This window comes from Mustelus asterias, chromosome 2 (genome assembly GCF_964213995.1).
Source record: "Mustelus asterias chromosome 2, sMusAst1.hap1.1, whole genome shotgun sequence".
Classification (NCBI taxonomy): Eukaryota; Metazoa; Chordata; class Chondrichthyes; order Carcharhiniformes; family Triakidae; genus Mustelus; species Mustelus asterias.
This window is the reverse complement of record NC_135802.1, coordinates 145,584,883-145,600,851: the sequence shown is the minus strand read 5'-3', so window position 1 is coordinate 145,600,851 and position 15,969 is coordinate 145,584,883. Positions and strand designations below refer to the sequence as shown.

At 45.5% G+C, this 15,969-nt stretch overlaps 1 protein-coding gene across 1 annotated transcript in view; it reads left to right on the top strand.

Annotated features, from left to right (window-relative positions):
• Nucleotides 1–1,065: 1,065 nt before the first annotated feature.
• The window catches only part of LOC144511940 (NFX1-type zinc finger-containing protein 1-like), a 73,776-nt gene continuing 58,872 nt past the window's right edge, over nucleotides 1,066–15,969 (top strand). The window contains exons 1-2 of the mRNA XM_078242428.1: nucleotides 1,066–1,181; nucleotides 12,636–12,730. Of these exons, the coding sequence (XP_078098554.1) occupies nucleotides 12,646–12,730 (85 nt within the window). The 5' untranslated portion in view covers nucleotides 1,066–1,181; nucleotides 12,636–12,645. The remainder of the gene's footprint in view (nucleotides 1,182–12,635; nucleotides 12,731–15,969) is intronic.

Sequence of the window (15,969 nt, the reverse complement as noted above, 5' to 3'; positions counted from 1 at the left end):
ACATTCATGTGGGACCCTTCCACTCATTATTCTCTCACAGTTTCTTGATGTCTGCCTGACAGGACACATGGTCCACCCCCAGGTGTCCCATCTCAATGCTGTTGCTTACATGTAACTGCAGGAACTTTCGGTGACAGAAAGTCTGGCCCGATCTAACAATAGGCCGGTGCATTTCAATGGGGTGCAATGATCTCCTGCTAAGTATCAGTAGAGTGCAACAACCTTTGATGGGTGGTTGATGGGTCAGGCCCAGACATGTTTGTGTATTTGTACAATTGGGCTGCCTGAGGTTTGACTGTGTTTGATTTTAATATGCCCAATTCTTTAATTTAGGATATCCAATTTTATCAGCCTTAAAACTAGGCCCTGTTTATATTACCACAATGGCCAATCCATCTAACCTGCACATCTTTGAACAGTGGGAGAAAACCCACATAGATACGGGGAGAATATGCAAACTCCACACAGTCACCCAAGACTGCAATCGGACCCTGGTCCCTGACGCTGTGAGGCAGCAGTTCTAACCACTGTGCCACCCACTCTGCTTCTCTCTCCACAGATGCTGCCAGATCTGCCAAGTATACCCAACAGTTTCTGTTTTTATTTACCATGGAAATTCAATTCGTACCTGTGCGGTGCTAATGCTAAGTTTTTTTTAAATGCAGAAATTCTCTTTTTTAAGAATCATAAGAGTTTTACAGCACAGAAAGTGGCCCTTCAGCCCATCGTGCCTGTGCCAGTCCCTCAAACACCTTTTAGCACCTTTCTCAGGGAGTTATAAAGAGCTCTGATGAGGGATCATCCAGACTCGAAACGTTGGCTCCCCACAGTTCTCCCCACAGTTGCTGTCAGACCCGCTGAGATTTTCCAGCATTTTCTGGTTTTTGTATAAGAGCGTCAGCCTGTTAGTTTCCCTCTGTACACCTATAACCGCACCTCACGGAAAACAGCGCTCGGTTCAGTTTCGATTTCTTTCAAGTTCCTGTCATTAACCTATAGCCTTTAAAAGGGGGCGTGAGCGCTGATGTGCAAACAGTGAGGAATCGAAACTGAACAGCAGCCAGGCGATGAGGTTCTGATCAGGGGGTTGGGTCTGAGTGTTAGCTCTTTCATTAGGTGCTGCTGCTGGTGCTGGCGATTCGAGGTGCAGGGGCTATCGGTGGCACTGAATGCGTTCCCAGGTGATAATCCATCTCGTTGCAAAGATTTACTGACCGTGTTGTGCTTTCTCTTAACAATGTTCCTCCGCTCTCGTCCTTCAATCTGTTTGTCTTAATTGCACGGGATATCCATTTTGCTCTAAAGTTGACTGCGTTTGTTTGAAAGGGGATTGCTTGTGCAATGTCGTGTATTAGTGCCCAAAAACAGCACAAATAGGGGCAGCAACCGAGAAACAAAAATGGAAAATATTATTTCCAATGTCAGGTCCCTAAAGGCATTGATGCCACTGTTTATTTATATATAAGATAATCCGAAGTGCTTATATGTGGTGTTATGTTATATAAAGTGTAAATCTATATATGTAATGTGATATACTTTTGAGATATTATAGAGTGTTGGGTGCCTCATGTAAGAAGACTTTAACAACAACTTATATTGACGTGGTAGTGCCTTTGGGGTAATAAAACATCTCAAGGCATTGGCAAGGGAATCATTAAATCTAAATAGGAGCCTCAGCTGCATAAGGAGATCAGGATGACCAAAAGATTGATCGAAGAAAAAGGCTTTAAGGTGCGTAGGGTTGCTAACCCTCCAGGAAACAGATGAACAATCTCCAAGGCACCCGCTGGGTGTAACCCTGGTGAAAAAAAATTAAATAAGGCTTTGTTTTTTTTTTCATTTCCTTTTCAACCTCTCCCTTTACCAGATAAACAGAGTGAGGGTGGGGGCTGTTTGTATGACAGTCCAATATCACGGGCGGCACGGTAGCACAGTGGTTAGCACTGCTGCTTCACAGCTCCCTGGGTTCGATTCCTGGCTTGGGTCACTGTCTGTGTGGAGTTTGCACATTCTCCTCGTGTCTGCATGGGTTTCCTCCGGGTGCTCCGGTTTCCTCCCACAGTCCACAGATGTGCGGTTAGGTTGATTGGCTATGCTAAAATTGCCCCTTAGTGTCCTGAGATGTGGAGGTTAGAGGGATTAGTGGGTAAATATGTAGGGATGTGGGGGTAGGGCCTGGGTGGGATTGTGGTCGGTGCGGACTCGATGGGCCGAATGGCCTCTTTCTGTACTGTAGGGTTTCTATGATGATTTCATCCAATTGGGTAATAAGCTCTTGCTTTCTGATTGGAATGGGAAGGCAGCACGTCACAAAAGATAGATGTGTTTGCTTACTAATGGCAAAAACATACAGGCATGTCACCTGATTTAGTCACAGCAGGTAACCCTAAAGGAATGAGGTAACGAAAGCAGTGAGGTACATTATAAATTCCGTACATTGCAGAAGGAGGCCATTTGGCCCATTGAGTCTGCGCCGACTCTCCACCAGGGCAGCCTACCCAGGCTGGGGGGTGGGGGCACGGTAGCACAGTGGTTGGAACTGCTGCCTCACAGCGCCAGGGACCCGGGTTCAATTCTGGCCTCGGGTCACTGCCTGTATGGAGTTTGCACGTTCTCCCTGTGTCTGCGTGGGTTTCCTCCGGGTGCTCCGGCTTCCTCCCACAGTCCAAAGATATGCGGGTTAGGTTGATTGGCCATGCTAAATTGCCCTGTAGTGTCAGGGGGATTAGTAGGGTAAATGTGTGGGGTTACGGGAATAGGGCCTGTGGGATTGTGGTTGGTGCAGACTTGATGGGCTGAATGGCCTCCTTCTGTACTATAGGGCTTCTATGATTCTTACCCCATGTATTTACCCTGCTAATATCCCTAACCTACACATGTTGAGACACTAAGGAAATCAGAGCACCCAGAGGAAACCCGCACAGACACGGGGAGAATGTGGAGTCTGCACAGACAGTGAGTGACCTGAGGCCGGAATTGAACCCGGGTCCCTGGTACTGTAAGGCAGCAGTACTAACCACTGTGCCACCATGCTGTGGGGAAGGAATCCCAGAGCTTGGGACCTGGACTGCTGCAGTCCAATGGTTTAAAATTGGGGATGCTGAAGATCTTTGCACTTTTTACACTTCTGATTTTGTGTCATGTGGGAAAAAGTTTTTTTAGAAGATCCCAATAGTTAAACCACGAGCATCAGGAAGGAAAGGAATAGGACATGTAATATATTTTGATAAATCTGTGATGTGTAAAACATTTTGGGCTGGATTTTACGGCCTCACTTGTCCTAAAACCGGAAAAACCCACTCGAGGTCAATGGACTGTTCCATGGTCCGTCCCCCTTGCCTGCTCCAACCCCACAGCGAGCGGGACAGTAAAATTCTGGCCTTAAAATCTACAATGCTTTGTGGTGAAAATGTGACAAACTGGTGTGATATAAATACTAGCAAGTTATTTCCTCAAATGCATAATATGCAAATACACCAAATAATCTGTACCATATTGCAGATGAATAAGCTTTAGGTTTGATTTGCATTCCAGAACAGGGGAACAAGCATAGCTCATTCAGCCCCACAAGACTGTTCTGTGTTCAATTGGATCATGGCTGACCAGTTATCTCAACTCTGTTTGCACCACGTCTTTTTCATAACCTTACTCAACAAAAATATTTATCAATTTCAGCCTTGAAATTTTCAAGTCCAAAGATGTGTGGGGGTTCGATTGATTGGCCGTGCTGAATCGACCCTTAGTGTCAGGGGGATTAGCAGGGTAAATGTATGGGGTTATAGGGTCTGGGTGGGAATGTGGTCAGTGCAGACCCGAAGGGCCAAATGGCCTCCTTTTGCACAGTAGGGATTCTATGATTCCCTGAACTGATTAAGCATCCACAGTGCATTGGGTGTGGGAGTGCCCGATTCCCACGAGCAGTTCAGTGAAAGGGGCTTCCTGATTTGATTCCTGAACAGTCTAGTTTTAATTTTAACGTTCTGCTTCTATTTTCGGGGTTCCACCAACAGATGGAAGTCTTTAGCCTGCGTCAAACCTATGTTATTTTAAACACCTCAACTCGATCAGCCTTCAAGCTTCTTTATTCAAAGGAATTACAAGCCATGTTTATGCAACCTCCATCCCTGGTATCATTTGGCTGAACCTATGCTGCATCCCATCTAAAGCCTGAGACGTGTTGCTCAAAACTGAATGTAGTATTTCAAAGAACAAAGAAATTTGCAGCACAGGAACAGGCCCTTCGGCCCTCCAAGCCTGCACTGACCATGCTGCCCGACTTAACTAAAACCCCCTACCCTTTCGGGGACCATATCCCTCTATCCCCATCCTATTCATGTACTTGTCAAGACGCCCCTTTAAAAGTCACTACCGTATCCGCTTCCACTACCTCCCCCAGCAACAAGTTCCAGGCACCCACTACTCTCTGTGTAAAAAAAAAAAATCTGCCTCGTACATCTCCTTTTAAACCTTGCCCCTCGCACCTTAAACCTGTGCCCCCTAGTAATTGACTCTTCCACCCTGGTGAAGTCCAGGAAGTGTTGCTTCAGTTGGTCTTTAACGGTTAAAGACCAACTGAAGCATCACTTCCTCTTTTTTGTATTCTAAACATCTTGAAAGAAAGGCCAGTATTGCATTCTAATTTTTAAAATGCACTAACATTTAGTGATGTGTGTACCCATGTTTCTCCATAGCTTCTAATCGCTTCCCCCCCCCCCCCGGGGAACAATATGTTTCGAGTCCATGTGACTCTTCTAGAGAACCTGTCTGTAGAAGAGGCATTAATTCAAAACGTTAACTCTATTTCTCGCTCCACAAATGCTGCCAAGCCTGCTGAGTTTATCTGGCATTTTTTATTTTTATTACCAAGATCTACATGTACTGTTCGCTGAAGGTGTTACCACTAGGGGTGGCACAGTGGTTAGCACTGCTGACTCACAGTGCCAGCGACCCAGGTTTGATTCTAGGCTTGGGTCACTGTCTGTGTGGAATCTGCATGTTCTTCCCGTGTCTGTGTGGGTTTCCTCCGGGTGCTCCAGTTTCCTCCCACAGTCCTAAAGACATGCTAGTTAGGTGCATGGGTTATGCTAAAGTCTCCCTCAGTGTACCCGAACAGGCGCCGGAGTGTGGCAACTAAGGGCTTTTCACAGTAACTTCATTGCACTAATAAATAAACTTCACCTTAGTTTTTTTGGATAAAGCTTTGATTAAAATAAATGTTGCAGATGTATTGTGCACTGTAATTTTCTAAGAAGTTTCGATGGTCAAGTGACTAAGACAAATTATATCCTAAATTCCTTGGCCTGGATTTCACGGTGAGTCACAGGGACATGTCTTTGGAGGAGCAAGGAATTACTGACAGAAACTGTATGTACAGATACCAGAAGTTGCTGTCAGTTTCACAGTGGCAGTGACATTGGCACGCGTTGAAGTTCAATGAGTCACTACATCATTTAAAAACTCACTCAGCCACTTAAAGCATTACACATACAGTTATATCTCATTCAACAAGAGATAATGTTTTCAAATAGAAACGAAGGACTGGAAAAAAGGATTTCCTGAAGCATGTCTTCAGTTGTACAGTTGATCTCTGACAATTGGAGATGAAACATAGAAACTCAGAGTAGGCCATTCGGCCCTTTGAGCTTGCTCAGCCATTCATTTTGATCATGGCTGATCATCGAATTCAATATTCTGATTTTCCCCCCCCCATATCCCTTGATTCCTAATTTCTTCTTGAACTTAGACAACGTTTTGGCCTCAACTACTTTCTGTGGTAGTGAATTCCACACATTCACCACCCTCTGGGTGAAGAAGTTTCTCCTCACCTCCGTTCTCCGTTTATCCCTTTATCCTCAAACTATGACCTCTGAACTGCCCCATCACTGGGACCATTCTTCCTGAATCTATCCTGTCTAACCTTATAAAATTCTAAAAGTTTCTGAGATCCACTCTCATTCTTCTAAACTCCAGTGAATATATCCTCACTGACTTAGTCTCCCTTCATATGACAGACCTGCCATCCCAGGAATCAGCCTGGTAAACCTTCACTGTACTCCTTCTATAGCAAGGACATCCTTCCTCAGATATGGACACCAAAACTGCACAAAATACTCCAGGTGTGGCCTCACCAACACCCTATACAATTGCAGCAAAACATCCCTATCCCTATACTCAAATCCCCTTGCTCTGAAAGCCAACATATCATTTACTTTCTTCACTGCCTGCTGTACCTGCGCACTTACTTTCAGTGACTGATGCACGAGGACACCAAGGTCTCGCTGAGTATTCACTACTCTCAATTTACACCTATTCAAATAATAATCCTGTATGGAAAGATTTGGGTCAATAATTCAGAGCTTGCTGCTGATACTTCTCCAGAGATGCGTACACTATTATATCCCTCAAAATGCAATTAATTAGAAATTACTGAACTGACAAAAATTTCCACTGTTAGACTTTGTCTTTCTGTGAAACACTTGAAAAGTTATACCCTGTTAATTGAGGTGTAACTTTTAAAAGAGCACTAAAATTCATAATGTTAAACAGAGTCACTAACCTTGAGAGTGTGGAGACTGGAGGGAGCGAGGGTGGCCTGAGAGAGTAATTAGATTTGAATATCAAATAGGTTGATTGGTCACTTTAGGACAGCCATAGTGTCAGGGGGATTAGCAGGGTAAATGTGTGGGTTACGGGAATAGGGCCTGGGTGGGATTGTGGTCAGTACAGGCTCGATGGGCCAAATGGCCTCCTTTGGTACTGTAGAGATTCTCAATTATGATAAATGCTACAAATTTTAAATATAGTTGTTTCAAGTTTGTTTGTCTTTATTTTGTGTCCTACTTCAATCCCATATGTATTCCTCAATAATTTATTTTGCTGAAGTAAAAGTGAAGGGATTTAGTCGTTTTTAGTTCCTGGTTTGCTGTGTGTGGGAATACTTCAGTGTGATTAACTGCTTACCCTGCTTGATGCAAACCCTGCTGAGGTTTCACTGCTGTCTGCAAAATCTTGGCCCAAGGTTTCCATCTGTGAGGACACCCTTTTGGAGGAGCGGGGAATCTCTGACGGTAACTTCTGTTTTTAACTTTACACGTGTACGTACGAGTGTTGCTGTCAAATTCACAAAGTAATGATGGCAAACACTGACAATTTTTTTATCCATTCATGGGACATGGGCATCGCCGGCTGGCCAGCATTTATTGCCCATCCCTAGTTGCCTAAGGGCAGTTGAAAGTCAACCACATTGCTGTGGCTCTGGAGTCATGTGTCGGCCAGACCGTGTAAGGATGACAGATTTCCTTCCCTAAAAGGCATTCGTGAACCAGATGGGTTTTTCTGACAATCGAAAATGGTTCCATGGTCATCAGTAGATTCTTAATTCCAGATTTTTCTTCATTGAATTCAAATTCCACCATCTGCCATGCCGGGATTCAAACCCGGGCCCCTAGAACATTAGCTGAGTTTCTGGAGTAATAGTCTAGCGATAATACCGCTAGACCATCGTCTCCCCTTGATGTCATTACAACTGATTAGTCTGGGTCAACATTAAGAATATTTCTGACTGTGTGGTGCATGTGTGCCTTTCACGTCCTGCCACTGCTGCCAGTGAGAATGGAGAATTTGGCGCTCAGCTAACTCTCTGCTCACTGCAGCGGGACCAGAGAATCCCGCCGGCATGAATGGCCGGAGAATCCCGCCCAAGTCAACTATCCACTTTCTCTCAAAGATTCAATGGTTTGTGCCATTTGTTGCCCCTGAATGGTGAGCCTTCTTCTGCACTTCCATACCACAGAGGGACCTGCCTGTCTACTTCCGAGAGTTTCAAAACCAGGTTACCTAATAACTTTTAATTTCCTTTTATTAAAACTGAATTCAAATCATTAAACTACCAGGTTGAGATTTGATTTAATGTGCTCGGGATTACGAGACATTATTCTCTCTCAAGTTATGTATACTGATGGTTGGAGCATAACCAATATTACACTAACTCAGTTTAACCTTGATGTGGAGATGCCGGTGTTGGACTAGGGTGGGCACAATAAGAGGTCGCGCAACATTAGGTTAAAGTCCAACAGGTTTATTTGGAATCACAAGCTTTCAGAGTCACCTGATGAAGCTTGTGATTCCAAATAAACCTGTTGGACTTTAACCTAGTGTTGTGAGGCTTCTTACAGTTTAACCTATTCTCCTTTCTTGAGTAGCAGTGAGGGCAGGATGAGGCCATAAGTGGCCTTAAGTAGTCTCAACAGATCTGAGGCTACGTAAGTCACCCGATGCACCCTGTAAAATTTCATACAGGTTGGGGTGGGTGGGTAGTGGCTCAGAGGGTGATGATTCTGTGGAATTCTTTGTCACAGGTGGCTGTAGAGGCTGGGTCGTTAAGTATGTTCAAGGCTGAGATCGACAGATTTTTTTAATCATTAAAAGAATTGAGGGTTTGGGGGATAAGATGGGAAAGTTCACGCATGAGCTTTAGGGAAGGAAATCTGCCGTCCTTGCCTGGTCTGGCCTACATGTGACTCCAGAGCCACAGCAATGTGGTTGACTCTCAACTGCCCTCAGAAATGGCATGGCAAGCCACTCCATTATTTCAATTGCTAACTGCAGTGGTTCAAGAAGGCATCTCACAATTACCTTCTCAAGGGCAACTAGGGATGGGCAATAAATGCTGGCCAACCAATGACGCCCATGTCCCATGAATTAATTTTTTTTTAAAAGTGGAGTTGAGGATTATCATATCCGATTAATCATGATCTCGTTGAATGGCGGAGCAGACTTGATGGGCTGAATGGCCTACTTCTGCTCATATGTCTTATGGTGGTAGACTTGGTTGATTGTCCTGTGTATGTATTTGGTACTGGGAAATCCTCTTAAAAAGTAAAAAGAAGGGATTTATTTTAGCAAGGTGGCACAGTGGTTAGCACTGCTGCCTCATAGCGCCAGGGACCTGGGTTCAATTCCCGGTCACTGTGCAGAGACTGCACGTTCTCTGTGTCGGCGTGGGTTTCCTCTAGGTGCCATCTAGGTTTCCATCTAGGTTTCCCCCCCACCGACCAGGTTAGGTGCGCTGGCCATGCTGAATTCTCCCTCGGTGTACCCGAACAGGAGTGTGATGACTCAGGGATTTTCACAATAACTTCATTGCAGTGTTAATGTAAGCCTACTTGTGACTAATCAATTAACTTTAACTTAACTGGTTTCCCTACCTGAAAACGTTGACATCATCTTTGTTTTCAAGTGTACTCAATGCTCTCGATTAGAGTTTGACATCAATAGTTTTAATGAATTTGATAAGTGTGCTCAAAGCTATCCCACTGCTCTTGAAACTATCAAACATACTCAGCAACGTGCATTGAAAAATACAAGGTAATTACTTACTTAACTTGTATCTGATTTTATTTGGCTTTCAGTTAGCCTGAAAAATTGTTCCGCTTTATAGTACATGCTTGACAGCACCACCTGATCCCCATCAGTTCTCAGTTCATTTCAGTCTCCGGCCCTATAATTTCCCTCCACCCATTCCCCAAGCTACATCCTACATCCCACTCCCTCCACTCTTCCCACACTACCCCTCACTCTCTCCAACTTACATACTGTTCCCCTCATACACTCCACCCTCGCTCTCTCCCTCCACTCTCCTCACACTCCCTCCAGGCCATGGGGCCTCACTGAACTCGCCTCTCATTGTCTGGCTGGACCCTGACCTTGCCTCGCCAGGTTCCAGTCTGGACCCCAGTGGGGGGGCGGGGGGGGGGGCGTTGGGAGTGGTGGTGAGGTGGGAAGGGAGGGGGGGCGCGGTTTGGGAGTGGTGGGAAGGAGGGAGGGGAGAAGGGGTCGGGGGGGGGGGAAGTGTACAAGCACGGGAAAGGGTAAGAGGTAGGAAATGAAGGGGAAGTGGGGATTGGGGGAAAGAAGGGGTGGAAGGGAACAACAATTTACATGAAAAATGACTGCAATTGAGAGCAGTTGCCGTCAAATGATGGTTGTTGGAAGCAAATGAAACAAAATGATGAGACATTTTGAGTAGGGACTTGCAAGGCCACATTGTATAAACTAGTCATCTGAGTTTAGAAAACTGAGGAGTGATATAATTGTGGTAGGTGAGATAATCAAAGGTGTTCATAGGGTAGATCAGTCATTCCCAATAGTGTACTGTGAAGCTCCCCAAGTGTGCCATTCAAAAAGATTCAAAATTTATGTAATGAAACTAAAACTAACTTCAGTTACAGCTCTGTGGTCGGCATCTCCAAGACCCGACAAATCCCAGGCCTCCTGTTCCTGTCTGTGAAAGAGTCGCACACGCGTGGTTTAGATAGTTTAACATTGGTCAGGGCCGTGTGCATGACCAACGGGACTGGAAGCTGAAGACAAAGGTCCCATACGCCTGCGCAAAAACCGAAGACTCAAAAAGCACACAAAAATCCTGGGAGGAACGAGAGAGATGAGACTTGTGTTATGCTCAGACTTCTGTCCTGCACTTCAGCTTTCTCCTGTCTCTTTTGTAATTATATTACCACTTTTTCTCATACTTAATTTTTCTATCTAAGGTAGAACTCAATATTAATACAAAAGTGAAATACTGCAGATGCTGAAAATCTGACATAAGAAGCAAGAATGCTGGAAAACCTGGATGATCAGGCAGTGTCTGTGAAGAGAACCAGTCAACATTCATGTTGATGGTTTAAAAATATTAAACCTCGTATGAACTGGATAAATTATTTCTGAGCTGTGGTTTTAAGGAAATCAAGGTTCCCTTTATAAAGTTTGCATTTATATTGTATTGTTTGCATGTTGCTAAGTCAATGGCTCAGGTTTGGTGACGGCTGGAACTGAATCTATCGGTGCTCTGCTTTATTATGGTGGAAATCCGATTTTTGGCATCCGCACATGCACAGTAAAACATGGAAAGCTGCATTTCCTGATTCTCTCCAGATTTTCCGCCTGCATCGCCGTTCTCTCTGACGGTGGCGAATGCAAGCTGAAAATTGCCCCCAAAATGTCTTTTGTTAGAGGGCAAGTTCAGAGAAAATAGGAAGAGTGCCTCCGAATGTTTAGATAGTATAGAGGCGCACCGTGATGTGTGAAAGATTGGAAACCACTGGGATGGATAGAAAGTGTTCCCCTTAAATGGCAAGTCTTGAACAAGAGGGCAGAGTGTTAAAAGTTGAACAAGGCCACCTTCGGGGTTTGGATCTGTCTTTCTAAAATGTTGTTAAGGCTTTTTAAAGTCTATTTATTTGTGTCACAAGTGGGCACTGCAATGAGGTTACTGTGAAAATCCCCCAGTTGCCACACTCTGGCTCCTGTTCAGGTTCACTGAAGGGGAATTTAGCATGGCCAATGCACCTAACCAGCACATCTTTCAGACTGCAGGAGGAACTGGGGCACCCGTCGGAAACCCGCACAGACACTGGGAGAACGTGCAGACTCTGCACAGAGAGTGACCCAAGCAAGGAATTGAACCCAGTGCCCTGGCGCTGAGGCAGCGTGCCACCAGGGGTGGTGGGGAGGAGCGGGAATTTCAAAACTGGGATTGATAGATATTTGTGAGGGTATCAAGAGTTCAGAAACCAAAATGGGGAGAAGAAGTTAAGATACAGATCAGTCCGGATCTAATCAAATGGCAAAACAGACCTGGGGTGGGAATTGAATGGGCTACTCTTATTCATAGAGTCAATGGCCAGGATTCTTCCTTCCCCACAATCACGGTACATTTATGGCAGGAGGCTGCTCGCCATCGGCCACCAGTGGGATCTTCAAAGTCAATCATCATTTTCATTCCTTGCCAACCACACAGCCGGCAAGGTGGGGGCATCACCACTGGAAGATACTCCACCAGGAAGGGCTGGAAAATCCCAGCCAGTGAATGTGAAAATTGGAATAAATATTGAACGGGGGCTCACCTGTTTTATATCTTCACCCAGAGTGAAAACAAACCCCATTAGGCTGGCACAGTGGTTAGCACTGCTGCCTCACTGCGCCAGGGACCCGGGTTCCATTCCCGGCTTGGGTCACTGTCTGTGCACAGTCTGCACGTTCTCCACATGTCTGCATGGGTTTCTTCTGGGTGCTTCGGTTTCCACCCACAGTCCAAAGACGTGCGGGTTAGGTGGATTAGCTGTGCTAAATTTTCCCTCCGTGTACCTGAACAGGCGCCGGAGTGTGGCGACTAGGGCATTTTCACAGTAACTTCATTGCAGTGTTAATATAAGCCTTACTTGTGACTAATAAATGAACTTTACACCACTCCCTTCTCACTCGCTGCTCTGCTGAATGTGACTTGGGCCAACATCTTTCCTCATGCTGACCTGTGCAGAACAAGAACCAGTCAAAGTGGCAAAGCAGCACCAACAAAGTTATATCAAAGAGCTTGAACAATTCCATAATATGAATACTGCTGATTCTGGAAATCTGAAATAAAGAGAGAAAATGCTGGAAGCACTTGGCACGCCAGGCCGCATCTGGAGGAACAGTTGTTTTAGATTTATGACCTTTTTGTCTGAACTGGAAGAATTTAGAGACTTATTTATAAGCATGTAAAGCATTTGTGTGAAGCACGTTGGGATGTTTGACTATGTTAAAGGCACTAGTTGAATGTAAATTGCTGTTGAATAAATTGTGTTTATCCCTTACAGAGACAGCACAATGGGATCTCAAGAAGAGCAACTGCGGTTAATGATGGCCAAACAGTTCAAGGAGATGGAGAAGACACATCTTCTAAACATGAAAGGTCAGATGTACTGAGAGTTTATTTGTGTTAAATTGAGACTATCTTGGCGTGTACTAGATATTGTAGCATGAATTTAAACCACAAAACATTTTAAGGAAAGCTGAAAATGCATCGTATTCAGTTTTGAAGTGCAGTTTAGCATTCATCTTCCAACGAAATTGCAAGAGACGATTGAAAAAGATTTACTATGTTGCCAGGGCTGGAGAATTGTAGCCACAAGGAGAGATTGGATGGCACGGTGGTTGGCATTGCTGCCTCACAGCGCCAGGGACTGGGTTCAATTCCGGCCTCAGGTCGCTGTCTGTTGGAGTTTGCACGTTCTCCCCGTATCTGCATGGGTTTCCTCCAGGTGATCCGGTTCCCTCCCACAGTCCAAAGATGTGCAGGTTAGGTGCATTGGCCATGCTAAATTGCCCCTTAGTGTCAGGGGATTCACAAGGTAAATGAGGGTTTGCGGGAGTGGAGCCTGGGTCAGATTGTGGTTGGTGCAGATTCGATGGGCCGACTGGCCTCCTTCTGCACTGTGGGGATTCTATGGGTTGTTTGCCTTGGAACAGAGAAGGCTGAGGGGTGGCATGATTGAGGTCACAAAATTGTGCAGGGTAAAGATAGACAGGAGGAACCTGTTTCCCTTGGCAAAGAATTCAAAAACCAGGGGTCATAGATTCAAGCTAAATGGAGTAGGGATTAGAGGGGACACGAGGAAAAACCTTTTTATGCAGAGGGTGGTGGGTGGTCTGGAATTCACTGCTTGAGTTGGTGGTGGAGGCAGACACCCTAAACTCTTTTTAAGAAATATTTGGATCTGCACCTTACCTGCTGTAAGCTGCAGAGCTATGGGCCAGGGGCAGGAAGATGGGATTAGAAGGGGCACCTTGGGTGTCTTTCCAATCAAGATAGGCCAAATGGCTCCCCTCTGTGCCGTATAATTTCTATGATCCTAAACCTCTTGTGGCATTTTTTTTTGGGAACTCACTTTGCACCAGTGCCCCCAGAGATCAGCTGTGGGTAATCAGTGCCCCCCGGAGATCAGCTGTGGGTAATCAGTGCCCCCCAGAGATCAGCTGTGGGTAATCAGTGCCCCCCGGAGATCAGCTGTGGGTAATCAGTGCCCCCGGAGATCAGCTGTGGGTAATCAGTGCCCCCAGAGATCAGCTGTAGGTAATCAGTGCACCCAGAGATCAGCTGTAGGTACAGATCATGAAGAGAACCTTTTGTTTTCACCAAATTTAAAAATATGTTATGGGTCGGTCTGTGCTATTTGCATGTGTGAGTTTAACTTTGCTCTGTTATGAAGGGATAGTTATATTATGCTTAATATATCATTCTGCTGCAGTGGTGAGGTTGTGTCCATTCTAAAGGTGCAAAGTCTAATTGTAATTGAGTTAATGCTTGATGACTCAGAGTTCAGTTGCTTTCAGGCAGCAGATAAGAACTCCTGCCATTTTCATGGTGACAATAGACTGTTTTTGTATAGTCAACAAACAACATGTGGCCCTATTCGCCAAATGTATCACTATGTTTGATACTTAGTTCCCTTGTCCGTTCCAGACTTTATTTTGCTTTCCAAATTGGATACCATAATTCCCATTCACCCATCTAAATTAGCCCCCACTCAGCCTGCTAATATTCTCTATTAGTAGCTATTTACTTAGCAATCCCAATCTTGTGTTTGCATGTTTTAACCTGCAAATACGTTCAGGTTTTATTGTTGCTGTGCTACGTCTCAGGCGGGATTTTGTAGTCGCGCTCGCCCCACCTAAGGTCAAAAAGAATGTTTAAATGATCCGCCAAATTTTCCATCCCGCTCGCGATGATTCCCATGAGGGACGAGGCCAAAAAATTTACCAAGAACAATACAGCACAGGAACAGACCCTTCGGCCCACCAAGCCTCCGCTGATACGTGGTTTCTATCCTGGCACGGGATGTTTCTGTGGCAGCACGGTGGTTAGCACTGCTGCCTCACAGTGCCAGAGACCTGGGTTCAATTCCCGGCTTGGGTCACTGTCTGTGCGGAGTCTGCACTTTCTCCCTGTGCCTGCATAGGTTTCTTCCGTATGCCCCAGTTTCCTCCCATAGTTCAAAGATCATAGAAATCATAGAAACCCTACAGTGCAGAAGGAGGCCATTCGGCCCATCGAGTCTGCACCGACCACAATCCCACCCAGGCCCTACCCCCACATATTTTACCCGCTAATCCCGCTAACCTACGCATCTCGGGACTCTAAGGGTCAATTTGTAACCTGGCCAATCAACCTAACCCGCACATCTTTGGACTGTGGGAGGAAACCGGAGCACCCAGAGGAAACCCACGCAGACACGAGGAGAATGTGCAAACTCCACACAGACAGTGACCCGAGCCGGGAATTGAACCCGGGACCCTGGAGCTGTGAAGCAGCAGTGCTAACCGCTGTGCTACCGCAGTTTAGGTTCATTGGCCATGCTAAATTCTCCCTCAGTGTACCCGAACAGGTGCCGGAGTGTGGCGACTAGGGGATTTTCACAGTAATTTCATTACAGTATGAATGTAAGCCTATTTGTGACTAATAAATAAATTTTAAACTTCGCTTTTCCCTCTGTTCGCCTCCCGGTCATGTGTCTATCAAGATGCACTTTGAACGTTGCTAACGTGCCTGCTTCCACCACCTCCACTGGCAGTGCGTTCCAGACACCCACCACCCCCTGTGTGAAAAACTTTCCCTGCACGTCTCCCCTAAACTTACCCCCTCTCACCTTTAAACCTGTGCCCTCTTATAGTCGACCCTTTCCGCCTTGGGAAAAAGCCTGTGACTAATCACCCTATCTAAGCCTCTCATAATTTTGTGGACATCTATCAGGTCGCTCCTCGGCCTCTGTCTTTCCAGTGAAACCAATCCGAGTTTATCCAACCCCTCCTTGTACCTAAAACCCTCCAGACCAGGCAATATCCTGCTAAACCTTCTTTGCATCCTCTCCAAAGCCTCCTCGACCTTCTGGTAGTGTGGCGATCGGAACCGCACGCAATATTCCAAATGCAGTTGAACTAAAGTTTTTTATACATCTGACATAACTTGCCAGCTTTTATACTCGATGCCCAGCCGATGAAGGCAAGCATGCTGTATGCCTTCTTGACAGCCTTATCCACCTGTGTTGCCACTTTCAGGGGTCTGTGGACTTGTATGCCCGGATCCCACTAATCTTTTGTTTACTTCATCTGAACAAAAAAAGGAACTCTGGGGGGAATTCTCCATTTTTGAGA